Here is an 11985-nt window from a genome sequence, read left to right as displayed (position 1 = left end):
AAAAAGATTCTGCCTTTGTTATGAATGGCTGAATAACTTTATTAAGTTCTGTGTCCTTTCCTAACACATTCTGTACATTTTCAGCAGAATTATTATTGTAATACACACACAATATTTTTCTGACTGCTTTATCATTTATCTCTTTCTGAACTTTCCCACATGTTCCCCATTCCACCCCTCGACTTGTTTCATGCTTTAGCTATCGCACTAGTATTCAGTTGAACAGGAGTTTAAGTGGAGCAGAATAGTTCCCATTTCCCTATTACTGGAGCCAGTGCCTCGTGAAACAAAACCCCTGCATCTCACAACACTCTTTCAACTACAGATTTAACATTATTAATTGTTTGCCTCATGCCAATGGTTGAGTATTATGCACAAGAAGATAGTTGCAAACTTGTCTTTAATAAACAATGTCTTGGTGGGAGATCTACCTCACCCATTGATTGATAACCTTCTCTTTCTAGGGCTTGTAAGGGAAGTGATTGGTTATGCGGAGCAGTATTCACTAAATATTAACAAAAGTAATGCAACAGATATCCTAAGAAACCAGCTGGATGAAGTAGAGAGCCTTTTCTTGTTCATTACACCTGGAGTCTTTTTCAAGATGTGAGCATACAAGGGTGTAAACATTTGGAAATTTCTACTGTAGAGAGTTGTAAATATTGATGCATTTAAGTCAGTGCCAGACAAATTCTTGAATGTTCCAGGAATAATAGAATATGTGCATAAAGGTGTATCTGATTTACAGGAGCAGCCATGATTTTATTAAATTGTGGTCTAGGTCTGAGGGGCCACATGGTCAATTCAGTTGCTATTTCTTATTCCTTCGTCTAATTAAGTTTTTATAACAGCCTTCTCCATTTGACCTGCCAGCTTAAAAAAAATGTGTACAGACCCAGGATCTTTCTGTTCCTGCATATCAATTACAATTATGCAATTTAATTTCCATTGCTTCTTTTCTTTACTCTTATGAACCACAGTTCTCTGCATTCATTTAATCTGCCACATGACCATTCATTTCACCAGCCTTTCAATGTCCTGCTGTTTGTTTTAATCTATCTATTCATTTGCGACATTTGAGTTTTATATCATCTGCAATTTTTGAAACTATACCCTATTTACTTAAGTCCAGGTTATTAAAATTATCCATTAGAGCAGCAGTCCCAACATCTGACATGCAGCAATGCACACATGCTTCAGTATGATCAAAACCATCCTCAGCATTGCTGTCTACAACTGTCATTTTGCCAATCTTGTAAATAACGCTGCCAGTGTTCCTTTGATGCCATGAGTTTGAACTTTTCTAACAAATCTATTTGGCAATGTTTTCTCAGACTTTTTTTACGTCCACATGCAGAACACCACTAAATTATCCTCGTTCACTTTTGCTGTTAAATCAAGTTAGTCAAACACAATTTTTCTTTTTTAAGGAATCACTGCTGGCTTTCAATTATGAACCCATACTTTTTCAAATGACAATTAAGTTAGAGACAACAAAATGCACCCACCACCCAAACCCAATCAATCACATTCAGCTCACTTGCCTGTTTTACCTCTCTCACCTTTTTTGAACAAGGGTGTAACATTGGATTAAAAGATTGTTTCCAGAGCCTCTGATGTTTCCACCCTTGTTTTCTCAGTGACCTTGGACACATTCCAGCCAGACTGGGTAACTTTTCTATTGCTAATCTTTTAAATGCAACTTTCTCAATTCATTTTTATCACAACCAGTTAGCCTGAGTGGAACATTTTGAGAACATCATTGGCATGGCATACAAGGAAGTATCAATGCATGTTGTTTTATTATGAGTTCTGCAAAAGGCATTGTTTGAACAAGTGAAGATGTGTGGAATTGGAGGTAATTTTGTGACAGGGAGTCCAAAGATGTGCAGGTCAGGTGAATTGGCCATGCCAAATTGCCCATAGTGTTAGGTGCATTAGTCAGAGGGAAAATGGGTCTGAGTGGGTTATTCTTCAGAGGGTCGGTGTGGACTGGTTGGGCCGAAGGGCCTGTTTCCACACTGTAGGAATCTAATCTAATCTAATCTGATTTAATTAGTAATTAGTTCAGAAGTATGTGATGTCTTTTGGAGGAAAGCAAATAAATTCTGATGAGATCTGGGAAGCGTTGTTTCCCAGGGATCTGTACTAGGATCTTTTTGCATTTATATCAATGATTTGGAGGAAGACAGGTAGGATATCAAAGAGCACAAGTAGAAACAGTGTGTTACAAAGGGACATTGGCTAACTATACAGACCAATCTGCAACAGGCTCACGGAAAAAGTTCAGCAGGTCCGGCAGCATCTGTGGAGAGAAACCAGAGTTAACTTTTCAGGTCAAGTGACTCTTCCTCAGAACCTGAAACATTAACTGATTTCTCTCCATAGATGCTGCCAGTCCTGCTGAGCTTTTCCAAAAATTTCTATTTTGTTTCTGATTTAGAGCATCCATAGTTGTTTTAATTTTTTTTATGCAGCAGATTCAGTGTTGGGACACTGTAATATCATCTATCAAAGAAACAGTGGCCACATATTTACAAGATTAGCAAAGCAACAGTTGTAGCCAGCAACACTGAGGATGGCTTTTGCTCATTCTGAAGGAAGTCTGCATCAATGGAGAGATAAAAAATCAGGGTTAACTTTTCAAGACCGTGATTGTACATCAGAAGATAAAATTGAATCTCTGTCTTATTGCTGGGAAACAAGAAACTGTGGAGGAACAATGGTTTGCATGTTCAAGTGCAGCAATCACTAAGAATTGGTGCACAGGTATGAAAATGTTAATGGAATGTTGGACTTGTTTTCATGGAAGTGCGGGATATTAAAGGGAAGACAGTCATTCTTGAGTTGTATAGACGTTCCAAAGCAACTGTTTCCTGTCCACCATGCCAGGAAGAATTATAACCTTTTAAGGAGCTTGAACACAAATTCACTGGAATGAGATTGGATTTAGAGGATTAAGTTATGAAGGAAGGTTACATAACTTATATTCTTTAGAGTTTGAAAGGGGGTAGGGGATGTGATCAGATTGAGGTGTTTAAAATGATAAGAGCATTCCATTGGGTTGACAGAACAGCTGAAACCAAAGCACCCACACAACATGAGGGTATATCCACACAGCACGTGGACTCAAGAAGGCAACTCACCACCGCCCCCTAGGGGAATTAGGGGTCAGCCTGGCCCTAGCGAGCCAGACTTTAAACGTTCCTTGTCTAAATCTTAAAACCAGGACAGTGAAAATGCGGAAATTCTCAAAGGAGCGATGACTGGAAGGAGCGATGGAGGGATGGCTGGGGTCAGGTTAAAGCTAAGCTTGGTCGAAACTTGTCCCCTGGATAAATGAAGAATTTATTCAAGGGTAGTGGTGTACTCCTTCAGTGAAGATGAAATGCAGTGATTTCAATGGGCTTCAGGATAGAGTCCATGTGATGGACTGGAGCTGCTGATGTCGCCAGCTGAAGTTATCTGCATAACGCAAATCCGCATGATCTCCTTCAACAAATGTTCCTGTGAAGTGGCGGAACGCTTCACTCCACGGAAGGCTTTTCTTAAATGCAGCCGTCTGTTTATTGTAAAAGAAAAAAGGTTCCCTCTGCCTCTTAATTCGTGCCCTGTCAGTCACCGGGATCGGTGCGCCAATTTCCCGAGTCTTGCAGCAGAACATCTGAAAGCCACAAAGCTCCTTCGTATTTTAACCCCATTCCAGGAGAACGAATTTCTGTCCGAAATAACGAACGCCACGTCGAAGGCCAGAACCCTCCATCTCGCCTTGTTGCAGGGTCTCAGCACAGGGACCTAAGACAACCGTAAAAGTTCGTTCTTTTCATTGTAATTTTCGGCGTATTAATCGTCGAGCTACAGTTATGAAATGAAGAGCTTCCTCGGATTTCGGGTTTTGAACAGATTCTGACTGATCTGATTCACCAATGGTTGAGTCTCCAAGCTTCCATTTGAAGCGAGAGATATGGGGGAGGGTCTCACTGAATAAATTTTAATCCCCGATTTTTTTGCTATGAAAACCAAGAGGACACTCGAGCGATTTGATTTTGAACCTGGCCAAACAATCTGGGCCAGGGCTGCACTTGAGTCGTGTTTTTTTTTCGCAGTTAGAAGTTACTACTGTCCGATTGACAGAGCCTGGACGTATTGGAAGATTCAGCTGACCGTGTTTACAGACTGCGGTGTTCACTCTGAAGTCAAACTGCAGCGATGGTTGGAGACAGCATTAATTACCACCAACAGAAAGTGGGGAGGAGGATTTAACAAGGGCTGGTTTATCACTAATAGGTGGGGGATGATGGATTTGAAATAAAAACAACTGGAATGGAAACAGTTGACACTGAAAACTTCCAAGTTTTGTTTTACAATGGGAGTTGTATCCCGTGGATGAAATTTTGTTGAAATGTGGTTTATTTTAGTGTTTCTGACTCTCCCCTAACATGTGTTTGAATATTTATAAATGGGCCGAGTGGTTTCCGTCTGTGTCCAGTCCATGTCCCTGTCTTGTGGGTTCAGCAACGCCAGAAGCGTGAAACCGACGAGGATGGTTTTGGGGTGGGGGGAGTAGCCAGGCGCTTTCATAATCCTTTCTTTCATCGCCTGTAGCTTCCCCACTCGGATCTCCCAACAGTTTGGTCATTCAGATTATTTCTGACAACATTGTGTGTTTGTTTACTGTACCGATGACAGTGAAAGAAATTTCCATCCCATACCATACAGAATAACTTCTACAACCAGAGATAAGAACTATTGCTGTAATCACAATACTAATTTGCAATTCTCTCGGCCACTATTACACCCCGAGTTAGTAGCTATTGTTGTTATAGTAGCACAAAACATATCACAAATATTACAATTCGTCAGGAATTATTGTTGTAAACACAACGTCTATTGCAACTCTCAGTAAATATTACAACCCAAGGGAGTAACTTATTGTAATCACAATGGATACTACAACTCAGTAAATATTCAAACAGTAAATATTACAACCCAAGGCGATAATTATTGTTGTTATCACGTTGCATAACTCTCCAAATAATTATTAATTCGTCAGGATTTTTTGTTGTAAACACAGTGCACCTTAGAACTCTCAGTAAATATTACAAACCAAACGAGTAATTATTGTAATCCTAATACATTCCACAGCTCAGTAAACAGCATAATCCAAAGTAATAATTATTGTTGTAATTACCTTGTATATTATAACTGTCAATCACCGTTACAACCCCAGTCAGCAACTATTATTGGAATCATAATACACCTGTAAACGTTAGACTCTCCGTAAGCATTACCTTCAACCATTGAAGGATTTGGTAATTCTTCAGGATTTCGGGCAGAAGACTAAAAAAAAGGTGCTAATGGCAGAGAAAAGTGCAAGGACGAGAGCCTTTTTATTTAGTTAGCAGGATCTGTCAAAATCTTGACATGAACCATGATAAAATGGAATGAGACTAACTGCCTGTTACTGACGGGCCGAATCTCCTCCTCCTGTACAGTAACCACTCTGTGAGTCCACACTGCTGTTGGTTATAACGATAGGAAGGACCCGGTTGTTTTAAGCTCAAAGTTTCCCCATCAGCAATTTGTCGGCGCGGGGAGTTGGGTTTAAGTAGCTGTGGGTCACTGCTTCGACTTTTGCTACTCACTCACCCGAGTGTCCCTTTGGTTCCTGGAAATATCCGATCTCTTACAAAATGGGGTGAGTGCTCCTATCGGTGCGAGCACCCCGACAAACCCGAGACTGGCTCCAAGGCACCGCGCCCTTGCCACTGGACGGCGGGTCTTGGCAATGTTCGTACCCACAAATGCAACCGAATAAAATTGTAAATAGAAAATTATTTATTTTTTTTAAATACAATTTACAATCGCACATTAACGAGGGCAGAAGTGTGAAACGGCCGCAGAAAAGAAATCACAGAATCTGGAATCGTGCTTGGCTGGGTGTGACCTTTTGTAAACGTTTCAGCGAAATTCAATCGGAGTAGAATAAGACCCTGGCACATTTAAGGCGTTTAATAATGGGTTAAGCAAATCGAGGGGGACCGAGAATTGTTGGCACTGGACAGAATACCTGACCCGTCTCGGCACATCTCTCCAGGCACAATTTGGCCCATTTTTACTGAAGGATTTACACTGATTGAAAAATTAGCTGCAAATATAGATAATTTTCCCCCCATTTGAATTGTCCTGGAGTTAAACAAGATTTAAAATTGCACTTGTGCTTCTCTGCTGGTTTGCTGCTCTGTTGGAGGATCAATCCTGGGACCATTTAGCCGCCTTCAAATTAGAACAAAAACTGTGCAAATTTGCAAGTTCACTGCAGTCACTGGTTCAGCTCGAGAGCCCAGACTTGCTGCGGCCAACCCGTCCGTCCTTTCACCTTCTTGTCGCTGCTTCTGGTCGAGCCGTTTACAGGTTCATTCTGGTTCAAATAGAGCATAAGGTTTAATGTCGATGAGCACAGGAGTCCCGGAGGTGGAAACACACACAGTTATATGCAATCGATTCTGTTCTCTAAAATCACACATTTGAGGGGGGGAGTAACAGAAGGCTAAATTGATAGGACAAAAACAGAAATTGCTGGAGAAGCTCCCAGGCCTGGAGCAAGCAATTCTGAAGAAGAGTCAATGGACTCGAAATGTTAACTCTGCTTTCTTTCCGATGGTGCTGCTAGACCTGTTGAGCTCCTCCACCAATTTATCATTTTGTTTCAAATGTTCAGCATCCGCTTTCCGTTAATTTTGCGCTATAATGATGGGGTTAAATGAAGCGAGCGTAGTATTGATGTATTGGGCCGAACGGTCTTCTCGCTGTCGTAAATTCCCTGACCTCCCTCGTTAACTACATCGAAAATACCTTCTCTCTCCGCGACTGCCTCACAGGCCATGTCTCAGTGAAGGAGGCGGAGGGTGTAGGCGCTTCACGAAGTAAGATTCGGTTCAGCGTTAATTTAAAACTGGTGCAGATAAAAATACAAACGGAATTCTTGGTCTACTTGGAAACTGTGTTTGAAATTAGATCACACCGGGTCGGAAAATGTAATAAATAGAACACCCCGTGAAGATCTAATCACGCTTCACAAAATTAGTTTTGGAAAGTTGCAATCAGCCTGAAATTAAACATACAAGGACTCTTTACCTGGACATTTCCAACTGTTTTCTGTTGGTTTATAGTTTTACATTTTTAATGAATTGGTCCTGTTCAGGAACTCTTAATCCCGGTTTGCTGGCGTTCCTGATGGTTTGTCTTTGTTGCAACGAAAATAGAACAACGAATGGAATTGTACCTGAAAACATTAAAATTCGACCTCACCCCCCCCCCCCCCCCCCCCCCAAATAATCCACAATTTCGCGACCCAAATCTAATGGTTGTTGATTTCAATTTCGGAAGGAAGAGCACATATTCAGATCAAGATACCAAATAGTACGTAGTCAATTCGGTTGTTTTGTCTCGACTGGGGGGAGGTTAATTAAAATTTAGCTTAGCTGTAACTGCCAATAGATGCAACACGTTGTACTTTTTTTTCGTGGGAGATCAACAAATCAGTTTAGAATCGAGTTTTGAACCAGGACAATCCCAGTCTGGACGTTTTTGGTGAATACGGTTTGTTCAATTGGAGTGTTAGTCAAAGGGAGAGATTTCATTCCAAGTGTTCCTTTTGTTTTGTAATTATTGAGCTATCCGCCAAATATTCCAGGTATTTGATCAGGACTGATTCCTGCTTCCCGATTGAATCGCGCCCCAATTTCGTGTCTTTACTGAAAGCGGTTAGATGTTAATTTAACCCCAGACTTGCAGCTCCCTTCTTGAGGAAGCGAGACAGGCAATGGGTACAAACAAAACACTGGGTTTGAGGTTCCAACATCGACACCTTTCATTTGTGATTTTAGCTTAAAAGTGCGTATTTGATGCAAAATGGTTCGTTTTTTTTTCAAAAAAGACAAAAGTATCTCAAGCGTCTACTGCTTAAAACTCTGCGTCACCAAGAGTCAATATCCCAGACTCTGGGGTGGGGGTGGATTTTTCATTGTTTACACACTCTCTCCGCTTTGTAAAGTGTGTCCTTACCGTTTCCCGTTTGCGTTTCGCTTCCTTGCTGTCCGTTTTCTTCAAGTCTGCCTTGAAAACCTCCGCCTCTCCGGCCTGACTGTCCTTGGACAGGGTGTCCATCAGATAGGCGATGTAACTGGTGGCCAGCCGCAGAGTTTTGATTTTCGACAGTTTGGTGTCCGCCGGGACATTGGGAATGCACTCCCGGAGCTCGGCGAACGCGCTGTTGATGCTCTCGGTCCGGCGTCTCTCCTTCTTCGGGACCGAGACCGCTCGGCGTCTCGCCGCTGCCCGCTCCGGCACACCTTCAAAGCGGCCCGGCTCCGCACCCATCCCGTTAATCCCAATCTCGGTGCTGTAGGAGGGCTGTGTGGAGTATTCGGGAGACATCTCCGCCTGGTTGAGCACCCAGCTCTGGAAGAAAGCGTGGTCCTGGTGACAGCGATTGGTGGGGCCGAATGGAAAAGCTTCGTGCATTAAAGCGGGATGTTGGAAACTCCCCACCAGACTCATGATCCTCAACTCGATTCACTTCGGGATAAGAGCAATTTTTAGCCAAACTGCAGCTCTTCAAACTGCTTTTACCTGACCCGAGGGAACCTCATCTCCTCGAGGGGAACTTTACATCCCCCCCTCCTCCCGCCACCCTCCTTTCCCAAGAGCGCTTTCCCCCAACTCTTCCCAATTTCCCTGGGATGACAGCCTGACATTCGAATCTCACTTTGGCCAATGCACAACCTCCTGCTCCTGCTCCCCTTAGAACCGCCGACGCACTTAACCTTTCTCATTCTGTCAGTACCCAGCTTTTATAAAATGTATTGTCGGAACGAAGCCAATAGGATCACGGGCGACCAGGGGGAGGAGACTCGAATTCTCCCTTTAGACAGTTGGATAGAGTTTCAAATCGTTCAGACACACGCGGGTCGAGAGAGAGCAGGTAATGACAGCTATATTAAACAGCAACACCTAAAGGAATTGAAGTTCTGAGTTATAAATCATCTTATTCTAACTTCAATCATCTCCCCTTCCATTGTGAATGATTACCAATAGATGTTTAAACCCAACAGGAACACGCAAAATTAATGCAGAACTCGGCCAGATTCCACACACCGCCTAGTAGGGGTCTAGAGTGCACTGGCAACCTTTAAAGTAGTATTTGGATGAGCACTTGAGATGTTATAATATAATATGGGCCTAGGGCAGGAAAGTGAGACTGGTATAGCTCTAGAGTAGTTTTGTTGATGCAGACCTGATGGGCTGAATGGTCTCTTCTGTACTCCTGGTGCTATTGATGCGCATGAATGCGCAAGATCACTTATCTGCAGGGACAGGATAGGAACAGGAATAAGCCCTTCAGCCTATCAAAGCTGGTCTACTATATAGTATGATCTTGGCAGATTTGATTGTGGTCTTAACTCGACTGTCCTATCTCCACCACACCCCCATTCCATCAAAAATCTATTTAACTTTATTGTGAATATTTTCAATGACCCAGCCCTGAGCAGTCTAATCATTGTAAGGTAATTAATATGGTGTCTATACTATATTCTAATACTATAGCTATGTTCCTTCTATAATTTGAACACCAACTTCACTGTTGTGTTCCATTATTGCAGTAAGGTGCTCACTACATTATGCCAATGGTTCAGTGACTGTTACAGAACAAAATACATGTTTTATGCCACATCATAGAAACATGATGTTGATTGAGGGTAAATATTGACCAGAACTCTCCGGACACCTGTCTTGTTTTTCAACATAGTATCATATGATCTTCTCCATCCTGCTAACAGGAGAGACAAGAGTCCAACTTAATGTTTTATCTGAAAAGGCAGAGCAGCACTCACTCAATATCTACCCTCTGGCACTGCACATTGCCTCAGTATTCCTCCTGCAATGAGGCAGTGTTTCCTCAATGCTGACCTCCTGACAATGCTGCACTATCTCAATATTGAACGTCTGCTCCCCCAGTTCTGACCTTCTACAGTGCAGAGTTCCCTCAGTAATTATTCAGCAATTGTGCAGCATTCCCACTGGAATATTAGCATGGATTTTGTTCTCAGACCTGCAATGGGACTTGAAACCACAATATCCCTGACTTAGATACAGGATGAGTCTCAGGTATCAAAATATTTGATCAATGAGTAGTTTTGAGAAATGTATTGAACAAGAAAAGAGGCAGAAATATTTATGGGGATATTCAGATTAATAAAGAAAACATTTAAATACAGCATTTCACTTTTATAGCCTATCATTACTATTATTGCGTTTAATCTGGTGCAGTATATTTCTAATATCATAGAATGATGGAAATTGCAATAAGATCAAAGGCCTCTTAATCAAATTAACAAAGAAATGGCAGAGATGCACAGTTCTTATGTAGCCTTGGCCTTTAAAGAGAATGTGGGAGTTGTACCATGAGATGATGTTTGATATGTAAAATAGTTGACATTGCATATAATTCTCAAAAGGAACATAGAACATAGAACATAGAACATAGAACAATACAGCGCAGTACAGGCCCTTCGGCCCTCGATGTTGCGCCGATCAAAGCCCACCTAACCTACACTAACCCACTATCCTCCATATACCTATCCAATGCCCGCTTAAATACCCATAAAGAGGGAGAGTCCACTACTGCTACTGGCAGGGCATTCCATGTTCTTACGACTCGCTGAGTGAAGAACCTACCCCTAACATCAGTCCTATATCTACCCCCCCTTAATTTAAAGCTATGCCCCCTTGTAATAGCTGACTCCATACGCGGAAAAAGGTTCTCACTGTCAACCCTATCTAACCCCCTAATCATCTTGTACACCTAGAACATAGAACATAGAACATAGAACATAGAACAATACAGCACAGAACAGGCCCTTCGGCCCACGATGTTGTGCCGAACTTCTATCCTAGATTAAGCACCCATCCATGTACCTATCCAAATGCCGCTTAAAGGTCGCCAATGAATCTGACTCTACCACTCCCACGGGCAGCGCATTCCATGCCCCCACCACTCTCTGGGTGAAGAACCCACCCCTGACATCTCCCCTATACCTTCCACCCTTCACCTTAAATTTATGTCCCCTTGTAACACTCTGTTGTACCCGTGGAAAAAGTTTCTGACTGTCTACTCTATCTATTCCTCTGATCATCTTATAAACCTCTATCAAGTCACCCCTCATCCTTCGCCGTTCCAACGAGAAAAGGCCGAGAACTCTCAACCTATCCTCGTATGACCTACTCTCCATTCCAGGCAACATCCTGGTAAATCTTCTCTGCACCCTCTCCAAAGCTTCCACATCTTTCCTAAAGTGAGGCGACCAGAACTGCACACAGTACTCCAAATGTGGCCTAACCAAAGTCCTGTACAGCTGCAACATCACCTCACGACTCTTGAATTCAATCCCTCTGCTAATGAACGATAATACTCCATAGGCCTTCTTACAAACTCTATCCACCTGAGTGGCAACCTTCAAAGATCTATGTACATAGACCCCAAGATCCCTCTGTTCCTCCACCTGACCAAGAACCCTACCATTAACCCTGTATTCCGCATTCTTATTTGTTCTTCCAAAATGGGCAACTTCACACTTGGCAGGGTTGAACTCCATCTGCCACTCCTCAGCCCAGCTCTGCATCATATCTAAGTCCCTCTGCAGCCGACAACAGCCCTCCTCACTGTCCACAACTCCACCTATCTTTGTATCATCTGCAAATTTACTGACCCACCCTTCGACTCCCTCATCTAAGTCATTAATAAAAATTACAAACAGCAGAGGGCCCAGAACTGATCCCTGCGGAACTCCACTTGTAACTGGACTCCATGCTGAATATTTACCATCTACCACCACTCTCTGACTTCGACCGGTTAGCCAGTTTTCTATCCAATTGGCCAAATTTCCCTCTATCCCATGCCTCCTGACTTTCCGCATAAGCCTA

General features: G+C 42.5%; 1 protein-coding gene across 1 annotated transcript; it reads right to left on the bottom strand.

Annotated features, from left to right (window-relative positions):
* Window positions 1-5820: 5820 nt before the first annotated feature.
* On the bottom strand, window positions 5821-8815 carry LOC140491924 (heart- and neural crest derivatives-expressed protein 1-like). The gene is made up of 2 exons (XM_072590398.1): window positions 8068-8815; window positions 5821-6421 (listed from the first exon to the last, which is right to left on the bottom strand). The coding sequence occupies exons 1-2, from the start codon at window positions 8560-8562 to the stop codon at window positions 6323-6325; spliced, it is 594 nt and encodes a 197-aa protein (XP_072446499.1). The 5' UTR covers window positions 8563-8815; the 3' UTR covers window positions 5821-6322.
* Between the last annotated feature and the right edge of the window lie 3170 nt (window positions 8816-11985).

This window comes from Chiloscyllium punctatum, chromosome 20 (genome assembly GCF_047496795.1).
Source record: "Chiloscyllium punctatum isolate Juve2018m chromosome 20, sChiPun1.3, whole genome shotgun sequence".
Taxonomy (NCBI): Eukaryota; Metazoa; Chordata; class Chondrichthyes; order Orectolobiformes; family Hemiscylliidae; genus Chiloscyllium; species Chiloscyllium punctatum.
This window is presented reverse-complemented; position numbering and strand designations above follow the sequence as displayed.

Coding starts and splice junctions, on each gene's coding strand:
- LOC140491924 (XM_072590398.1), bottom strand. CDS start 8,562: ATGAGTCTGGTGGGGAGTTTCCAACATCCCGCTTTAATGCACGAAGCT. Junction 6,422..8,067: donor CGAAACGCAAACGGGAAACG/GTAAGGACACAC, acceptor TATTTGAACCAG/AATGAACCTGTAAACGGCTC.